The 18,536-nt window shown below is 57.2% G+C and overlaps 3 protein-coding genes across 3 annotated transcripts; 2 read left to right on the top strand and 1 right to left on the bottom strand.

Moving 5' to 3' along the window:
- Window positions 1–1,896: 1,896 nt before the first annotated feature.
- Window positions 1,897–7,324, top strand: BESB_021500 (tryptophanyl-tRNA synthetase (TrpRS2); the record flags this gene model as incomplete). The annotated part of the gene is made up of 13 exons (XM_029360859.1): window positions 1,897–2,010; window positions 2,303–2,505; window positions 2,885–2,928; window positions 3,255–3,439; window positions 3,766–3,884; window positions 4,255–4,299; window positions 4,521–4,800; window positions 5,065–5,224; window positions 5,398–5,606; window positions 5,956–6,163; window positions 6,473–6,586; window positions 6,876–6,964; window positions 7,241–7,324. 13 exons carry the CDS (start codon window positions 1,897–1,899, stop codon window positions 7,322–7,324), a joined length of 1,854 nt encoding a protein of 617 aa, XP_029216218.1.
- Window positions 7,325–9,074: 1,750 nt separating this feature from the next.
- On the bottom strand, window positions 9,075–12,326 carry BESB_021490 (uncharacterized protein; the record flags this gene model as incomplete). Its single annotated transcript, XM_029360858.1, has 1 exon — window positions 9,075–12,326. The coding sequence occupies one exon, from the start codon at window positions 12,324–12,326 to the stop codon at window positions 9,075–9,077; it is 3,252 nt and encodes a 1,083-aa protein (XP_029216217.1).
- A 2,071-nt stretch (window positions 12,327–14,397) lies between these two features.
- BESB_021480 (heat shock protein HSP90) lies at window positions 14,398–18,413 on the top strand (the record flags this gene model as incomplete). The annotated part of the gene is made up of 4 exons (XM_029360857.1): window positions 14,398–14,449; window positions 15,085–16,355; window positions 17,122–17,349; window positions 17,823–18,413. The coding sequence occupies 4 exons, from the start codon at window positions 14,398–14,400 to the stop codon at window positions 18,411–18,413; spliced, it is 2,142 nt and encodes a 713-aa protein (XP_029216216.1).
- Between the last annotated feature and the right edge of the window lie 123 nt (window positions 18,414–18,536).

Below are 18,536 nucleotides of genomic sequence, written 5' to 3'. Positions count from 1 at the left end.
TGCGGGCCTGCGGGATAATCGTAGGAGGCCAGGTCCCGCGACCTGAGGGCGCCGAGAGCGACAGATCAGTCCACCCCTCCTCACGCTCCACCCCCCCTCCTCTCTCTCCAGCCTCTCCTCTCTCTCCATTTCCCCCCCCGCCCCCTCCCGCGCGCCGCCCCTCAACTGCCAGGAGTGCACTGCGACGCTCTGGAGAGCGCCGCAGTGCATCGGCGGCAGTGTGGCAGTGTCGCGAGGCGCGGTTGCCGTTTCGCGCTGCGTCCGCCGATCGACAGGACGCACCCTCGGCAGGCAGGCCGCGGGCACGGACAGAGGCTGCTGCCACAGCCGCCGCGGCGCGTCACCGTCCCCGACACTGCACAGTGCAACAAGCGCCACGTGCACTTGTCGCGCCACCCCGCGGTGCGGGGCGCTGGCGGCTGTGTCTCGAGCGCCTCGGCGCCCGCCGGGACCTGAATGGAACTCTCAGATTCAAGAAAGTGTTTCTTTCGCCGAAATCAGCCGCGACTTGCAAGCAGACGCCAGTCTGAGGCGTTTCTCAGCGCCCTTAGTAGCATCGCGCACCGCGCCGCCGCTCCCCGACGCAGCAGAGTAGGAGTGCCTCCTCTCCTCTCCCCTCACTTCCGCTCTCTCGCGACGCGCCGCCCTGCGTCCACCGCTTCTCCCGCCCGCCCCTCTGCCCCCGCGTTGGCAGCACACTCGAGAATCAACTGCGTCTCGGCCGCGCAACCTACGCCCTCCACGGACTCTTCTCGGTTCAGCACTTTGCAGTCAAGCGACTCTCTAGGCGAAAACATCCGCCAAGTCGTCGCTTTCGAGAGAGAACGCGACAGAACGGCCCGGGTTACCGGCACTCCCGCCTGTCGAATCTTCCCGGGTGAGTCCGGGGGCGTGCGAGGGTCACTTGTGCTCTGCATTTCGCAGCCGTTCGCCACGGGAACATATGCGAGAGGCGGCCGCGTCGCTTGGCTTTTCCAGTCTTCTTTCGACCTCTTCTGCCTCGTGTTGCGCGCCGCCCATCCTGCCTAGTGAGATCCGCCGCGAGGGAGAGAGGCGAAGGCCTGCGGCAGTTCGCGCGCGCGTGTGCAGCGAACTGAGCCTGCACTCTGGCGCCGCTGCTGCTGCTGGGGTCGCTGCGAAACTTCGACGCGCGTTGGGCTTCTGGCGCGGGAAAGGGCTTTGCTGTCCTGTTTCCGCTTGTCTAGCAGAAGCATGTGCAGCGTGCCGCCAGGGCGAGCTTCTTGGGAGTGCAGGTTCTTCCCGCGTCCTCTGTGCACGCTGCTGCCCGCCCGCGAACAGTCCTGGAGAACCCCAGAAGCACAGGCCCGTTGCACAGCCCACGGCGTCTCCGTTTCTGACTCGGAGTTCGCGAGGATCGGGCATTTTCGTTTTGCGCGATCTTTCGATTTTTGCCGTTCTCGGCTCAGAGCCCCGCGTCGCCTTCACGCCGCGTAGATGAGTTCCTTCGTTGTCGCCTCCCACCTTAGCAGATCGCTCGCCCCTTCCGTCCTCTCTCTGTCGAGAGCGCCGCCTCTCCTCCGCCACCGTGATTCACTTTGCAGGTTCACAAGCGTTTTCACCAATTGCAGTTCCGCACCTCCCTCTGCATTTTTCCTCAGGGTTTCCTTCCCGGCTTCCCAGCCCTTTTCTTCCTCGCGATCCCTCTCCACCTTTTTCGCGCCGTGTTCCCCCTCTGGATTTACTCCCAATTCCAGCGCTTTATCACCTCGAGCTCCTTGTCATCCTCACCCCCCCATAGCGACCGCGCCCTCCCCCCGCCCCTTTTTGCGTTCAACCCGCCTCGGTTCTTTCCCGCCGTCGTTCCTCGCGGCGCCTTCACGCCCCGATTCTTTTACCGCATTTTCAGCTTTTTTTCGCCGTTTTTCGTGTTCTCCAATGTCGTCCTCAAGAACGCCTTTCCAGGACGCCGCCCTGGCGATCGTCAAGGGCGCGGCCTGCGTCGCGCTCGGCTTGAAGACTGGAAGAACGACGCAGAACGTCAAATTCTCTGTAAGTCTCCCTACGCAGCACAGCATTCTCTTGTAACCCTGGTGTCGCTTCTCAAATCTCCATCTTCCTCTCCGTGTGCGTCTCCCCTCCCTCAAGCTGAAGCTCAACCTAGGCGCGAGCGTGCTGCCGCCTTCTGACTCTGTTCGTGGTTTTCTCGGTTGCTGCTTCAGTTTCCTCCTCCGCCTGCCTTTCGCGCGTTTGTTCCTTGCTCTGCCGTTCGGTATGCGTGCGGAGCCGCTGCCGTGGCGGGTCACCCGCGCCCTATCCTACCGCGTTTTTCTTGTTTTTGCAGAAGGACTACAAGGCAGTGCTCACCCTCGGCCCCATCGAGGCGAGCCCTTCTGCGACCGAAGTGGAGTTGCTTCAAACCCTGACTAGCCAGAAAATCGAGGAAAACGCACCCTTCCGCGTGCTCACTGTCCCGCGCGATGTCGCAGACCGCCTCTACAAGGAGTCGTACCTCGATGAATTTGGTATCCCAGCCTCCGTCAAGAGGTAGGTCCATACAACGACCTTCGTACACACAGCTGATGTATATCTCTGCCGCGCCGCTGACAGACTTCGTTGATGCGTTTTCGCATTCGTAGATTTGACATTTCCCAATCGCGTGCGCTGCAGTGGCGAATTCGCGTGCGTACAAGGGCATGCGTGTCGACGGAAGCCACGTGTACACACACTTTTGTGCAGCCGTGTGCGTGTAGAGTTTCTTACGTCGACTCGTACATATGAGCATGGAGGTGTATAAGGCGGCCTGCATGCAGATGGAGGCGCATTCACCGGTAGACCTCTGTAGAGAGGAGGCGAGTGACGTGCCTCTCGAACTTCCTGGTTGCCGTTGCGAACAACACTGGTGATTTCTCTTTCTTGTTTGCAGTGTCCGCCTGGTCATCCTTGACGAATGGAATATCAATGCGAACAGTGAGCGCTTGAGGGGCGGAATGACGCGCGCGTAGTCAGCCCAAGTCGATGAGAGGTTCGTTTTGTGCGATTCGTGTCTCAGCTGTATCTGTGTCTTGTGCCTCTGCGTTGCGGAGGATTCGCATGCATATGTGTGCAGTACGGGACTCTCAGCCTCGACCCGAACACTAACCTTCAGGCCGCGTCCGTAAATATGCATATATATATATATATATATATATATATATATATATATATATATTTGTACCTACATGTCGTGACCAGCAGTGTATCTCACGTATTCCCTCATGCGTACATGTATTTGCATGTCTCTGCTGCTTTTTCAGTCCACCCAACGCTCAAGTCGACGGGCTTGATCTCGGATATCAAGTTCGAGAGATTCATGTTCATCGAAGAGAAGAAGCAGCTTTCCATTTCCATTCAGGTCGTGCCTGCCGTTGCTGCGGACGCCGCTGACCTCTGCGCAGAGGAGCAGAATGTAAACGGCGAAGAACTCCCCTCGCTTTCGCAGGTACGTTCGGCTCTGTCGTCTCTTGTCTCCGCCGCTATTCCATGTGCGCCTCGCGCCGTAGAGGCCGTATGCGTCGCAGGACTGTAGACACTCTCACAAACGTGTAAGTTGGCACTTCTTTGTAGGCATATCGGCTGAGTTTATAGAGAGATATGTGCACATACATGGACGCACGCGCGAACCGCCCCATGTGCATACCTGTGGGTAGGCGCATGCATGGGGGTTGAATACTGACAAGCGCAGCTGTCGCCTTGCAGAGATAGTGCCAGCCTCGCGGCGTTAGAATTTCAAGAGTAGATTATGAGCGTTCTTTATCGTTTCCTTAGGTCCTACCGCCCTCTGGGGTGGAGGATGAGGAGGCTGGCTCGAGCGAAGGAAGCGACCAGACTGTGACCCCGTGGGAAGTGCAGGGCAGCGACGAGGGCATCGACTACAACAAGCTCCTGTAAGAACGAACATAAAAAATAGTCTCCTCGCGAGGCTGCATGAATCGTGAAGCCCTGTCTATGCCGATGGTGCTGTGTGTGCTCGATGCTGCCTCGCCGTGAGCAACAGTGTCAGACCCCGCGCGCACGCATGAGCCCACGCGGGGGCGGGTACTTGTTCAGGCGGATATACATCTATATTTGTAGTCAACGTGATGCAATGGGATGGATGGACTTGCTTTCGCTCTCCAGAGTTCGTGTCTTCGTCGACGTCCCAGACGTGGGCGTTCTGCGTTGAGCGGCCCTGGCAGCTGCAACGTCGGTTCCTAATGTCTTGTTAGTCTTACTTCAAGCAGGAAATGTAAGCATGCCATCTGTTTTTTTCGTCAGGAAGAAATTCGGATGCTCCGCTATTACGCCTGAACTCGTTGCAAGGTACGTTCCCTCCTGAGCGTCGACTTTTTAAAAACTCTATGTCTAGCCGACGAGGCGCTAGGCCGCTTCTGTCTGCGTGGAGACCTTTCTGATCTACAGACGCGCCTGTAGAACTTGACGCAGGGGTACTTTTAGCTTGCATTGTGCTTCGAGTTCCTGTGCTTCACCGTATGTGGGCTTTGTCTATTTTTTCCGCGTGTTTTTTTTTTTTTGCTCGTTAGAATTGAGAAACTGACCGGCAAGCGCGCACATCATCTTCTGCGTCGCGGGATTTTCTTTTCTCACCGCGACTTGAACCTTCTCCTGGATGCCCTGGAGAAGCGTCAAAATGCAGAGAAGCTGCAAGCGAGCAAGCGGGAGGACGGCAGTGCAGGCGAGGCCGCGAAGGGCGACAAAGAGAGTGAGGGACCAGCCTTCTACCTGTATACAGGCCGCGGGCCTTCCTCGGAGGCGCTTCACATTGGGCACCTTATTCCGTTCATGTTCACCAAGTATCTTCAGGTGAGAAGGAATGACAGACAGTGGAATGAGACTTCCCTGCGGCTGGGAGTTCCGAATAGGCCGATCCACAGTACATGTGTCTTGTCGCTTATGAGATATGCATAAGTGCTTTCCCGCTACGCGCGCGTGAACGCATCGCGTCTAGTTCAGCTATGGGGAGCTGCGCCCTCGCAGCGACGCTTCCTTAGACTCGCAGTTCGCGCTCCGCGCCTGTCGCGTCACGATGGAGGATGGAGGCGTGCTGCTTTGCCTCTTTTTCCGCAGGACACCTTCGACGTCCCGCTGGTCATCCAGCTCACTGACGACGAGAAGTTCCTCTTCAAGGAGAACTTGACGCTCGAGGAGACTCACCGCCTGGCCTTCGAGAACGCAAAGGACATCATCGCCTGCGGCTTCGACCCCGACAAAACGTTCATCTTCTCAGGTGCGCTTCGACAACATATATATATATATATATATATTTGTAAACATAAATATATATATATATATATATTTACAAAACTACATTCGTTTATAAATAGTAACTATATATATATATATATATATATATATACTTGCATATATGGGCGCTTGTCTTTCTTTGCGCGTCTGCTTCAGATCTCTCTTACATCCAGCACCTGTACCCGATTATTCTCGAGATTCAGAAGAAGGTGACCTACAACCAAGTGCGCGGCCTTTTTGGCTTCTGCGAAAGCGACAACGTCGGCAAGTCCGCATTCCCGGCAGTGCAGGCCGCGCCGTCCTTCCCCACAGCGTTCCCGATGATTTTTGGTGGCAAGAAAAACGTGCGCTGCCTCATTCCTCAGGTTAGGAAAAACGCGCGTTCGGCAACTGTGCAATACTGTAGCACTCCGAATTTCCATACAGGGTTACGTTATTTCATTCGAAGTGTCTACATGCGGAGTTGACTTTCAGGGGTAGATGTGACGGGGAGTAAACATGCTGCGCGAGGGAGGCAGTGCTTGCCATGCCCGGGTGAAGCGAAGCCACTCGGGCCCTCTCATTTTTACACTTGTTTGTATATACATGTGATATAAATGCATAGAGCATCTCGAGGCGCGTCTCTCCAGCAGTATATATACATCTATATATAATGATAATATATTATAATATATATAATAACTTTTGTATTTATGTGTGTGCGTGCGATTTCAGGCAATTGATCAAGATCCGTACTTCCGCATGACGCGCGACGTCGCGCCGCGTCTGGGCCTGCTGAAACCCGCGCTGATTCACTCGCGATTCATTCCCGCGCTGCAGGGCTTCCGCACGAAGATGTCGGGATCTGTGGAGACATCATCGATCTTTGTCTCTGACACGCCCGAGCAAATCAAGACGAAGGTCAACAAATACGCCTTCTCAGGTGCGCCCTTCCTCACCCAAAAATATCTCAACCCCGCTTGAAGAGGCCGTGGAACCCAGTGGATTGACGCAGAGCGCGGAGCGCCTTCCCGTGCACATGCACGCAGTTGGCCGCGTCGCTCTCGGTCGTGTGCCGTTCACCTGCTCTCACTCGTCCACGTTGTTTGCGCGTAGTCTTCATTGCGCGACAGCGGTGTTTGTACTCGGCGCGGTCGCTGTGTGAGGCGTTTGTTGGGGGACTGGTACGTTCGTTCGCTTGAAGTCTCCCCGCGCATCCTATTTCTTCGCTTTTTCTTTTTGTATGGCGCAGGCGGTCAGGCGACTGAGGCCGAGCAGAGAGAGAAGGGCGCAAACCTGGAGATCGACGTGCCCTACCAGTATTTGACGTTCCTTCTTCCGGATGATGACCTCCTTGAGGAAGTTGGTAAGTGCTTGCTGGCAAAATTTTCGCGTGCGTCGGGTCAGCAGGTACTCTTGAGAGAGGCATGCGAACTTCTTCCGATGTTCAGAGAGACGTAGTAGCGATGGAGCTCTCGAGTCGGTGTGTTGTTGGCACGCGGAGAAAACTCAAGCGCTGTTGTTTTTTGCTTCAAGCCAAGCTCCAGTTAAGGCCCTATTCGGGGGCGGACAAGCTTGAGGGAAGCCGCAAGAGGGTGCCTGGAGTCCCGTTTCCGACCACGTGTTTGCTGCGCGGCTGTGTCGCGGGTTCGCAGGACGCAAGTACCAGAAGGGTGAGATGTTGACTGGGCAGGTCAAGGCGATTCTGATCGAGGAGGTTCAGAAGCTGATTAAAACCCACCAGGTGCGTTTTGGTTCACTCCCCGACTTCAGTTGAGTCGGCTTCCCACTCTGAGTCTTCCTCGTCCCCCCTTCGTTTCGCGGCTCCGTCAGGTCGTGTCAGAGTGAGTCTCTAACGCCTCCCGGCGTGCAGCCGCGTTGACTGCCTTGTGCGGACTTCTCGCTCGCTCCGCGTTCCTATCTTCTTCGTCCGCCTTCGCGCCGCGCGCGCCTACCGTACCGTTTCGAAGACCTCGTTTCTACCCTCAGCGAGCTTCGGGTGCCTGTCTGCCCTTCTCAGGAGCGACGCGCGTTGGTCACCGACGACATCGTTCGCCAGTTCATGGATCCCTTCCGACCGTGCTTCCAGAAGTACGCGCAGTAGACCTCGGAGTTCCTCGCTACGACCTCCGTGCCGCGTGACGCAAGCAAGCAGGCAAGACGAGCGAGAAGCAGGAACTGCTGCTTCAGCGTGCGAAGGAGAGACGCGACAAAGTCTGTGCAGCGGCTGCGCCGGGCGTGCGAAAGCTCCCCTCAGCGGCGCATGCCCGTGGCGGGTTCGCTGCTCTCCGCGGGGCGGAGGGAGACTGGGAGACGTGCGAGAGGGGCTGGAGACAGCACGGGCGCGTGAGTGGTGAGCAACTCGATTTTGTTGCGAGCGGAGTTCTGCGTGGCGCGACCGTGCCCCAGTCATGCCCTTGGCGGCTTTTCCCCCGCACTAAGATTTAAAGGTGTGAATAATCAAGGCATCGAGAGGCGGCGGCGCAGAGACGTGTTCTGCGTGCTCGGCCGAAGGAGAGGCACTCGAGCGCGTGGCAGGGAGGAGGAGAGACCGTCGCGGTCGCCTCACGAGGGTCGCTTGCGCCGCTGTCGGATGCATACCGATGTACCTGTAGATGCTATTCTCCACACGCAGACACACATCAGTGCACATGTGTGTGTGCGTAGACAGGTCGAGGCAGGCGTGTGGGACGGAGTCTCATGCAAGGAGTTTGTGCCTCCAGAGCGAACCACAGAGGCTCCACATTCCATCTGCCTATGGAGAACTGTAAAAACTTCACGGCATGCTGCTGGGGATCTGCGGCTGTTTTGTGGGAGTCAACCGAAGCAGGGAGACTCGTGTGAGATATATTGAGAAGCAGGGAGACTCGTGTGAGATATATTGAGTCGCGAACCCAGCAACCTCAGATGTCGTCGCTTTTCGGTTTTCTATCTTTTATCTAAGCAACCTCGAGCGGTGTTCACTCCCTGCAGCTGAGCCGCCTGTCCCCTCCGCTGCAGGCGGCATGGTGCTTTCACCTGGCACACTCCACGCCCGCGAACTCGCCCTCCCGCGTCACTCTTCGTCGGCTTTATATCTGCTCCTCTATATTTATGTAGAGTACCTGTACGTATATGAAGATATAGAATAGAGCACCTCGCTACATATAGATATATATGCTTCAGTATGTGCATAGATGTAGACATATATTAAAGCGCCTCTACATACCATGTATTTATATAATAGAGCATTTTTACATATATATTGTTTTTAGTACCTACAGAAAAGTATATAAGTACTGTATATATACATGCATATATTATAGCACCGCTACACAGGTGTACTTAAATATTTATATTCAGACGCGCACTTTGCGAGCAGATCCTGCCAGCATCGGCGGCCGCGCGCGCTGCCTCTCTCGCTTTCTTCAATGGACTGCGGGGAGCGGTTTCGTAGGGATACACCCGGCTGCAGTGTTATGAATCGGCTCTCTGCTGTATGCGCTTTGGCAGCTACGCGCACACGTCTTTGCAGCGAACTGGAAAGGACTCACTGGCAGGCTACTGGGAGCGCCTATCTGCCGGCGATCTCCCCGAAAAGCGTCATCGTGCGGAGGACAGGGTGTGCTGCCGCTTCTATGCAGCGTAACTCCGCATACATACAAATTATACCTTATAGGGGGAAGCACCTACCCCTGTATAACTCCAGTCAAGCATCTAGAGAAGCTTCATACTTCGTAACTGCGTTTCAGTCCCGCCGCTGTCACTGGCGGGGGCATATATATATATATATATATATATATATATATATATATATATATGCATGCGCATGGCATTGTCACTGAGGGGTATGATCAGCGTGCTTTGAATCGAGTCTAACAGTCTGTCGGCGGTCGAGGCCGTTTTTTATTTTCCTTTTTCGACTGCGCCGGCTCTCCAAGCCGCAGCGGTGTGCACACTGCGCCGCCGGCCGCACTTGTCCCTCGCACAGGAAACATCGATTTGTCAACTCTTACCGCACTCCCTTCACTCATTTCTTGATGGACTGTCCTCTTCGGGACTTCCCTCTGTTTTCCATTCCCAGTGAACCATTTATCCGCCGCGCCGGCGACGAGAAACGCCTTTTTCAATTTCTTCTGCTTCTTCCTATCTGACAGCGCCGCGTCCACGTCCACATGTCTCCCCCCCTGCTGCGCGTTCGCCTCGGAGCTGGGCGGCAGCAGCGCCGACATTGTGTTCTGCTTTCTGTGATCGGCACAGACTTGACGCGGCTCAGTGAGCGTTGCGGAACCCTTCGACGCCGGCAGCGCAGTTCCCTCGGCGCCTGGACGCTGGCGGCCTTCATCACTGCATCCGCCCGAGGGCAGTGCGATGGATGTCATGCCTGTCGATATCGCTTGTGACATCTTCAAGAGCTTTTTCTGCTTCTTCGAAAGCTGCAGGGGCTGGTGCCGCGACGCGTGATCTGTCGGGCGCGGGCCGTTTCCTTCGCCATGGGGGAGAGGAGGCGCGCGCAGCTTCGCCTCCACCTCTTGGAAGATTGAGGAAATTTCTCGCTGACCTGCTGCCGTCGCGGTCTCGCCTCCGAGCAGCAAAGGTGCAGCCACGTTCTGCATGCTCGGCTCGGCTGCGTCAAAAAGCATCTTCCCGCTCTGTCCAGGTCGTTTTCTCTTCTTCTTGGGCCCCTTCGACCCCGGCGCGACAGGCCCAGCGCTCTTCGGCCTCGCGTCTTCCGCCCCCAAATCGAAGGCCGTCGATCGAGTCTGCTTCGTCTTCGTCGCCCCGCCTGCACCGCCTGCACTCAGCCAGGCGCCAGGCGGGCGCGCGGATACCGCCGCGCCTTGGATGGCAGTTTTGGGTTTCTGTCTGCCGACCCCGGAGTCACTCGGGTTACCCTTTGAGGTCGCGTGTCTTCTCGCCAGCTCGATCGCCGCTTGTCTGAGCAGGCGCGTTTTCTCTACGTCCTTTTCCGCAGGCACCGTCTGGGTTCCTGAGACGACGGAAGCGCCTCCCACGCGCGCCCGGCCTTCTACTGCTTCAAACATCGACTCGATTTCTCGCAGGCTGGCCTTGGAGTCCGACAGAGGCGGCGACGCACGCGTCGCGATGTTCGCCTCGCGGACAAGCGTCGTCGTCTCCCCCGCCTCCCCCGAATCCACCGTGACGCGCGTCTTCCTCTTTTTCTTCCGCAGACATGCTTCGCCCCCCTTCTTGGCGGCGACGGCAGGAAACGCCGGCGCCTCGACCTGCGACCCGCTCTGCAGAAGCGACCTTTTTTTCTTCCTCGGCTTCTCCGACAGAAGAAACGCGAGAAGACTCTCGGTGCGGTCGACAGCCGTTCGCGCCGACTTTTTCTTGGCGTTCTTGGATTTCCCAGGCAAGAGAAAAGAGAGGCACTCTTCGTCCCTCTCACACTCCGTCCGTGCCCGCAGATCTTTCTTGACCTCTCCAGTCTTCTGCGTCGTGGCAACTCGCTCGAACGGCTCTTCTTCTCGTTCTGCCGAGAGCCTCCGCGGATCGGCTGCAACCTCTTCGCCGTCGAGACCTGAATCGAGACGCTCGTCCCCTACATTGTCCTCGTCAGCGGCCACAGCCTTCTCTCCGTCGCTCTCCTCGCGGCATGAGGTCGCTCCTTCTTTCAACTCTGGCGCGGCTTCGCTTTTCTGATGCGCAGCTGCTGCTCCTTCCGCCTCGTCGTCATCAGTCTCTCGCACTCGGTCTTCTGCGGTCTCTTCGTCATCTTCGTCCCTCGGGAAATCCGCGCTCGTGTCGCCTGCCTGCACCTCTCCGTCGGCGCCGGCGCGCGTCGCTTCCGAGTCGCCTCGCTCCCTCTCCGCGTCGTTCTGCCGCCGCGGCGCCGAGCTCCCCTCTTCGTCCACCTCTCCCTCTGCGTCGGCTCCTCGCTGCCTCCCTCGATCCTCCTCTGGAGCTGCCGCTGTCTCTCCTGCGCACACCTGCGCGGCGCTGATCGCCTCGCCCTCTGCTTTGCGGGTTTGTTCTGGTGCAGCTGTGGGCTCCGACGGCTCGCCGCCACAGCCTCTCGCTGCGGCCTGCTCTGCGCTCTGCGAGCCGACCGACGCGCGCGCATCTTTCTTCGCTTGGAGTACTTCGCTTCGCGTCGCTTCTGCAGCTGCCGCAGTGGGGACAGTGCGTAGGCCTTCGTGCTCGTCGACGGCGCCGCTCGCCCGTCGTCCCTCGAGAGGCATCAGCCGCGCCGCGCCGACCTGTGGGACCGGCTGGCGCGCAGGCAGCTGGGCGAAAGACAAATCAGGACGCAGCAGCTGCGGCGTCTGCTTCAGATGCACTTCGGCCGCGGACACAAGCGCCGAGACGACGGAGAGAACGCGCGCGAAAATCGACACCAGCGGCAGCACGAAGTTCAGGTGGAAGCCGAGGTGAATCTGCTGAACTGCCGCAGACGTCGCGTGCACGGCCGCCTCTTGCAAGCGCAGCGCGCGCGCGAGCAGCTCCTGCGCGTAGAGCGAGAAAAACACGAGGGATGCCGACACTTCTAAGTCACGCGCGCGGGCGCCGGTGGCTGCGTCGCATCGCCTCGCCTCACACGCACCCGAGTCGTCGCTGGCGAGGGCGCGCCTCCGCAGCGCCGCCCGCCAGCTGTCGGCTTTGCGCGCGGCGACATCGAAAAAGGCGTCGGCGGCAATCAGCACGTCGAGCCCAGAGGCGGAGGACGCGGATGCTGCAGGCGCTGTCGCGGACAGCGAGGCTAGGGGGAGGGCGAGTGCGAGAAGCGGCGGCACGGCACGACTGACGCCTTGCGCCTTTTGAAAGAAGTCTGCGCGGCGGTGCTGTCGCTTGAATTTGTAAAGCAGGCGGCGTAGCAGCGCCTGCTCATTTGTCAGCCACGCAGGCGCGCGCAGAAGAGACACCTGGAAGACCGCACACAACGAGATCCCCCTGAGCAGCTTCTCTACGTGCGCCGCTGCAACCCGCGAGGAAGGCACGCTCTCGCCGGCTAACGGCCTCAGGAGAGCCGCGGCAGACGCTGCGGGAGCAGCCGAATAACTCGACGCACACGACGCAGGCGAGGAGCAAGAGTCACCAGAAGAGGAAGAATGCGCGTCGCCCGGCCGCATCGCGCCTTTTTCGCGGACGCAACCGTCAGGCATTTCGCTGCCAAGCGTGGAAAGGGGGGGTTAGGCTCTCTGCAGAAGAAAGAGCTCTCGCAAGCGAGGCCTCAAACATTCGGCTTCGGCAGGGAGAAGGATGTGCATGCAAACTGGAAAATTGTATACATGTGTATACGTGAACCACGGCGCCCCGAAACTGAGCACAAACATATCACAAACATATATACATATATATACTTTTATATAGAGAAATAGACGGATAAATAGACACGCAAAGAGAGAAAGAGATAGATGGATAAATAGACAAATAGATAGATCAATCTAGTGGTGAGAAACTAATTCCCGTGGACTACTAATCTGTAGTCCTCCAAACCGTGGGGTCCATATACGTCAATGCACTTGGAAAAAAAAGCGCCGCCGACTCCAAACTGCAGAAAGTAATTATGAAGAAAATATATACATAAATATTTACATATGTAGAATCATAAAAAGATTCAATACGAGAATAGACCCGGATACTCAAGGCTCTCGCGAGCGGCGTGTCTGGCGTGTGTAGGCGCTTTACTCTTCTGCAGTTTATCTTTGTTTTCTGTAGACGTTTTCCTTTTGCGTTTTTCCGCCGGAGGGCTGCCGTAGCCGGAACAGAGCGCGACGCACGGGCACATCCGGTGCTTCTCCTCTTTATCTCGGCGTCCGTATGCAGGCCACGCCAGAGAAAGAAGCGTGCGCGGGTTCACGGCATCCCACATGACGAGTGGAAGAAGAAAAGCGCACAAGGAGACGCCCCTCTCAGAGCTCCGGCCGAAAAAGCCTGCGGTATGAGGCGCGCGAGACGTCAAGGCGCCTTCCGAGTTGACGCCGGCGCGCCGCGTCCGCGCGCAAGAAAGAAAACACGCCCGAGGACGAGAGAGAAAAGAGAGAACTTGCGTTGTGTGAAGGCTTTGACGACACCACGCGGCGACTCGAACCCCCCAGCCGACGGGCACAGACGCTTTTTGCTCACGTGCATCGCCTGAGAGATTCCACCGCGAAGGGAAGAGGGAGAGCTCAGCCACAGAAATGCAGAGAGAAACGACGTCACCCGCGAAAACGCGGAGAAGAAGGAACGCGCCGCGAGGGAACCTGCCGCGACCCGCGCGCGCCGAGGTTTCGATGCACTGAGTCAAGCGGGCGAGGTGAACTGCCAAAAGATCTCTCAGAATGTCGCCCTTCCGCAGTGTGTGTTGCCGCGAGACGCGACATGTCGCTTGATTCGGACTGGCGTCAGATGGAGCCTCCTCGCTTTGCAAATGGAGGAAAGTCGCGCGCAGTTTGCTCGCGCGAGCCAGTAACGTTGCCCGCTGAGACATGCATGCAAAATTGACGGTTGTGCGCGAGGTCAGCCAGCTCGCCGTTGGTGCCTGTCCTTCGTATCTCTTTACCTCCTCTTCTCGTCCTGCTGTCTCCCGCGGAATGACAACACCGCCTCCTGTTTTTCCGATTGCACCGCGCGCGCTGCGCACAGTGGGGCGGCGCCCGGGAGTTTGCGATGGCGATGGTGGGTAGTGAGGTCGTTCTGTCTGCTCGCGGGGGGAACGCGCCAGCGGAATATGCGGGACGAGTTCGCCGCGAGTGACGAGACCGGCAGGCAAGGGGGACGTTTAGAGTGGAGCGACGCGTGTTTTTGCAGCGGGGTGGTGCCTACAGCGAGAGAGGGGAGAGAGTAAAGGCGAACGGTGTTCGCGGCGGAGCGCACTATGGAATTCCTGCGAAGGCGCATCGCGCGGGGAAGGCGGGGGGGGGGGGGAGTGAGAGGAAAAGGCGGTGAAGCAGGCGCGCGTGTGGAGCAGAGGAGAGCGAACGGACGACGGAGTTGAGCTGCGGGGGCCGGCGTGAGCAAGCAGAGAGCGGAGGATGATGTGGTTGTCCGTCAGTTGGAATCTCTCCTCCACAGTTCAGCACTGAAACGAGTTGCGGCGTTGTTCGCTCTTCGTTCCTGCGATCTCCCTGTCTTTTTCGGAACAATCTTCGACAATTTCTGTCTGTGGCGCCAGGTTCACGACAGAATTTGCAGTTCTGCCCCAATTTCCCCAAAATCTCCACCAATCCTTCTCGCCCCTCTCTCTCCAAGATGACGGACACCGAGACCTTTGCCTTCAACGCTGATATTCAGCAGTTGATGAGTGAGTTTCTCTCTCGCTCTGTTTCACGTGTGCCAACTGTCAATCGTGCCTTCTGTTCTCGATACGTCTCACGCAGAAAGTGCGCACACGACTCGCCTTGCCTCGCACCCAAACAGTCACCAAACTTCGTGCACTCTTGAGCAGTTGCGGTGTACGTACGCCCCACATTCAGTCCGTAACTGAGAGGTGCGGCGGTTTTCCTGTGTTTTTATGGTGTGCGTCTTGCGTGAGAGCAAACTGTGCCCTGGTTTTCGAAATTTTTGTCTGTTTCTCGAGTCTCGGTCTTTTCCCACACGTGGTGGTGCGTGGTGGCCGGTAGGAACCACGCGGGCTCGCGGAGTTCCTTTCCACTGTCCAAATGTTCCCGCTGCAGCCGATCGGCGACGCAAGCTTGTCGACGCTCTGCCCGCCTCTCGTTCCTTTCCAACTTTCCCCAGTAGTTGCGGTCGCGCACACATGCCGCCCCCAGGGAGTGGTGCTGTCGGCTGGCGAGGGTAGTGGCCCGTCTGTCCCCTTTTCAAATCTGGCCATTGTCAGGGACCCGTACGTCCTGCTGCTGGCGTTCGTCGCTGGTTCTTCGCTTCGAACATTATTGCTCATGGTCTCTTCTCTGAGGTGTGTTGTCCGGTTGTCAGGTTTGATCATCAACACCTTCTACAGCAACAAGGAGATTTTCCTTCGTGAGCTGATTTCCAACGCGTCCGATGCGCTGGACAAGATCCGCTATGAGGCGATCACGGACCCGGAGAAGCTCAAGGGCGCCGAGCGCCTCTTCATCCGCATCGTCCCCAACAAGCAGAACAACACGCTGACGATTGAGGACGACGGTATCGGCATGACGAAGGCTGAGCTTGTCAACAACCTGGGTACGATTGCGCGCTCGGGCACCAAGGCGTTCATGGAGGCCCTCCAGGCTGGCGGCGACATCTCCATGATTGGTCAGTTTGGTGTCGGTTTCTACTCGGCTTACCTCGTTGCGGACAAGGTGACTGTCGTCACCCGTCACAACGACGACGAGATGTACGTCTGGGAGTCAAGCGCTGGCGGCTCCTTCACTGTCTCCAAAGCCGAGGGCAACTACGAAAACATCGTGCGCGGCACACGCATTATCCTCCACATGAAGGAAGACCAGACCGAGTACCTGGAGGATCGGCGCCTGCGTGACCTCGTGAAGAAGCACAGCGAGTTCATCTCCTTCCCGATCGAGCTCGCCGTTGAGAAGAGCGTCGACAAGGAGATCACGGAGTCCGAGGACGAGGAGAAGAAGGAGGGCGAGGAGAAGGAAGAGAAGAAGGAGGAGGGCGAAGGCGAGGAGAAGACTGAGAAGGAGGAAGGCGAGGAGGGTGAGAAGAAGAAGAAGACCAAGAAGGTCAAGGAGGTCGTTGTTGAGTACGAGCAGCTCAACAAGCAGAAGCCTCTCTGGATGCGCAAGCCTGAGGACGTCACATGGGAGGAGTACTGCGCGTTCTACAAGAGCTTGACGAACGACTGGGAGGACCCCATGGCCGTCAAGCACTTCTCTGTCGAGGGTCAGCTCGAGTTCAAGGCGCTGCTTTTCCTCCCCAAGCGCGCGCCCTTCGACCTCTTTGAGACCCGCAAGAAGCGCAACAACGTCCGCCTCTACGTGCGGCGCGTCTTCATCATGGACGACTGCGAGGACTTGATCCCGGAGTGGCTCAACTTTGTCCGCGGCGTCGTTGACTCTGAGGACCTGCCACTCAACATCTCGCGTGAGTCGCTGCAGCAGAACAAAATTCTCAAGGTCATCAAGAAGAACTTGGTCAAGAAGTGCCTCGAGATGTTCCAGGAGCTCGAAGAGAAGAAGGAAGACTACAACAAGTTCTACGAGCAGTTTAGCAAGAACCTCAAGCTCGGCATCCACGAGGATACCTCCAACAGGAACAAGGTAGGCGCGCGTGTGTCTTTCTGCTCTTCTCCCCCGTCGCGGTTCGCGAGTCCGGTTTTTTCACGCGATGTTGCCGCTAGTCCGCAGCTCTCTTTTTCATGTATAGAGTGCCGCGGGTTCAGTTCGTCGTTGCGTCGCTCTCCACCCCAAGATTCAATTTCCTTCGTGCGCGTCGCGCCGCCCTCTGCTCTAGAGGCGCACCGGACTCTCTCCTCACGAAGGACCAGACGTCTTGGCAGAGCACCGATGTCTCCCGCTGTCCGCGGAGGTGTTTTACCGAAGCGGAGCGGGCGCGCGGTTCCTTAGATCTGCCTTCGGGTCTCGCTCACTGCCTTTTTCTTTCCGCGCGAAAACGAGAAGTGCGCGTCGAGGCCGCGACGGCTGCCCCCGTCGACCATCGAAGGCGAATGAGTCAATGCCGCGATACACATCTCCTCACCGAGAAAGAGAGGTTTTAGATCGTGTCATGAATGTGTCGTTTCGTGTCCATGTTGGACGCAGAAGTCCTCGCAAATCGTCTATCCGGTTCGCTTCTCGGGAGACGTTTTTTCGCTTCGGCGGAAAGTGCTGGCTGAGTCAGCTTCTCCCCGCGCGACATACATATATATATATATGTATATATGTATAGGTATATATATATATATATGTGAATATATGCTGGCACCGCATTTGCGTGTGGGAGTATCAGTGTCTCTGCTGAGGTCACTTTTTGCAGCTTTAGTCGGATCTGCCTCGCTTTCCTTTTTGTTCTTTTTTTTGTTTGCAGATCGCCGAGTTGCTCCGCTTCCATACGAGCAAGAGCGGCGACGAGGTTGTCTCGCTCAAGGAATACGTGGACCGCATGAAGGAAAACCAGAAGGACATCTACTATATCACCGGCGAGTCTCGCCAGTCGGTCGCCTCCTCCCCCTTCCTGGAAGCCTTGCGCAAGAAGGGCTACGAGGTCATTTACATGACCGACCCGATCGACGAGTATGCCGTTCAGCAGCTCAAGGTGAGTATGAAATCCCCACGCAAACTCAACCCCTCCCCCCCTCCCCCAGCACTTTCTTGCTCAGGTCCTGAAGCCAAATAGTTGATTCTTCAGTACCTCCTGCTGTCCTGGTGCGGAGACGGAGGCTATGGGTGCATGAATTCCGCTTGGTTTTTCAAAGGTAGTAGAGTGGGCGATGCCCATGCGTGTGGATGTGGATTCCCAGTTATAAATGTATATATGTATATGTTCATATTTGGGTGTTGAAGGCGCCGTTGGTCAGTGTGATGATGCACACATGCACCACGCTGAGAGTTGGCTCGCGAGCTTGTCTCGCTGGAGGATAAAACTTACATCCGCCCACCCGCGGATTTCTGACTAGGCCAACAGTCGTCTTTTTGTGAGTGCGTGAAGTTGTTTGCGTGTCTTCCGCCGGATGGATGTGCGACAGTCATGTGTGTGCACGCTGGGCTCTCCGTGATTGCTTTCTTTAGGAGTTCGACGGCAAGAAGCTGCGTTGCTGCACGAAGAAGGGTCTCGAGTTGGATGACGACGAGGACGAGAAGAAGAAGTTCGAGGAGTTGAAGCCTGAGTTCGAGCCGCTGTGCAAGCTGATGAAGGAGGTGCTCCACGACAAGGTCGAGCAAGTCGTCGTGAGCAATCGCATCATCGACTCGCCCTGCGTGCTGGTCACCTCCGAGTATGGTTGGTCCGCCAACATGGAGCGCATCATGAAGGCGCAGGCTCTGCGCGACAACTCGATGACGACCTACATGGTCTCGAAGAAGACTATGGAGATCAACCCGCTGAACCCGATCATGGCAGAGCTGAAGAAGAAGTCCAGCGCAGACAAGTCGGACAAGACTGTCAAGGACCTCATCTGGCTCCTCTTCGACACTGCGCTGCTCACCTCTGGCTTCTCCCTCGACGAGCCGACGCAGTTCGCGGCGCGGATCCACCGCATGATCAAGCTCGGTCTCTCAATCGACGAAGACGATGACCTCAAGGCTGAAGACGACTTGCCGCCTCTTGAGGAAGTCGAGGGCGCCGCCGAGGAGGTCTCCAAGATGGAGGAAGTCGACTAAGTTCGAGACGTAATATATTTTCGCATGCGTGCGAAGCGGGCTTGCGTGCATACTTCTGCAGCAGGGCAGCAGCCGGCCGCGCAAAGGAGAGGAAGGATCCAGTGTGGAGAGGAGAGGAGGACC

Source organism: Besnoitia besnoiti, chromosome XI (assembly GCF_002563875.1).
Source record: "Besnoitia besnoiti strain Bb-Ger1 chromosome XI, whole genome shotgun sequence".
Taxonomy (NCBI): domain Eukaryota; phylum Apicomplexa; class Conoidasida; order Eucoccidiorida; family Sarcocystidae; genus Besnoitia; species Besnoitia besnoiti.
The sequence above is the reverse complement of the archived record's forward strand: the minus strand, read 5'-3'. Positions and strand labels throughout refer to the sequence as shown.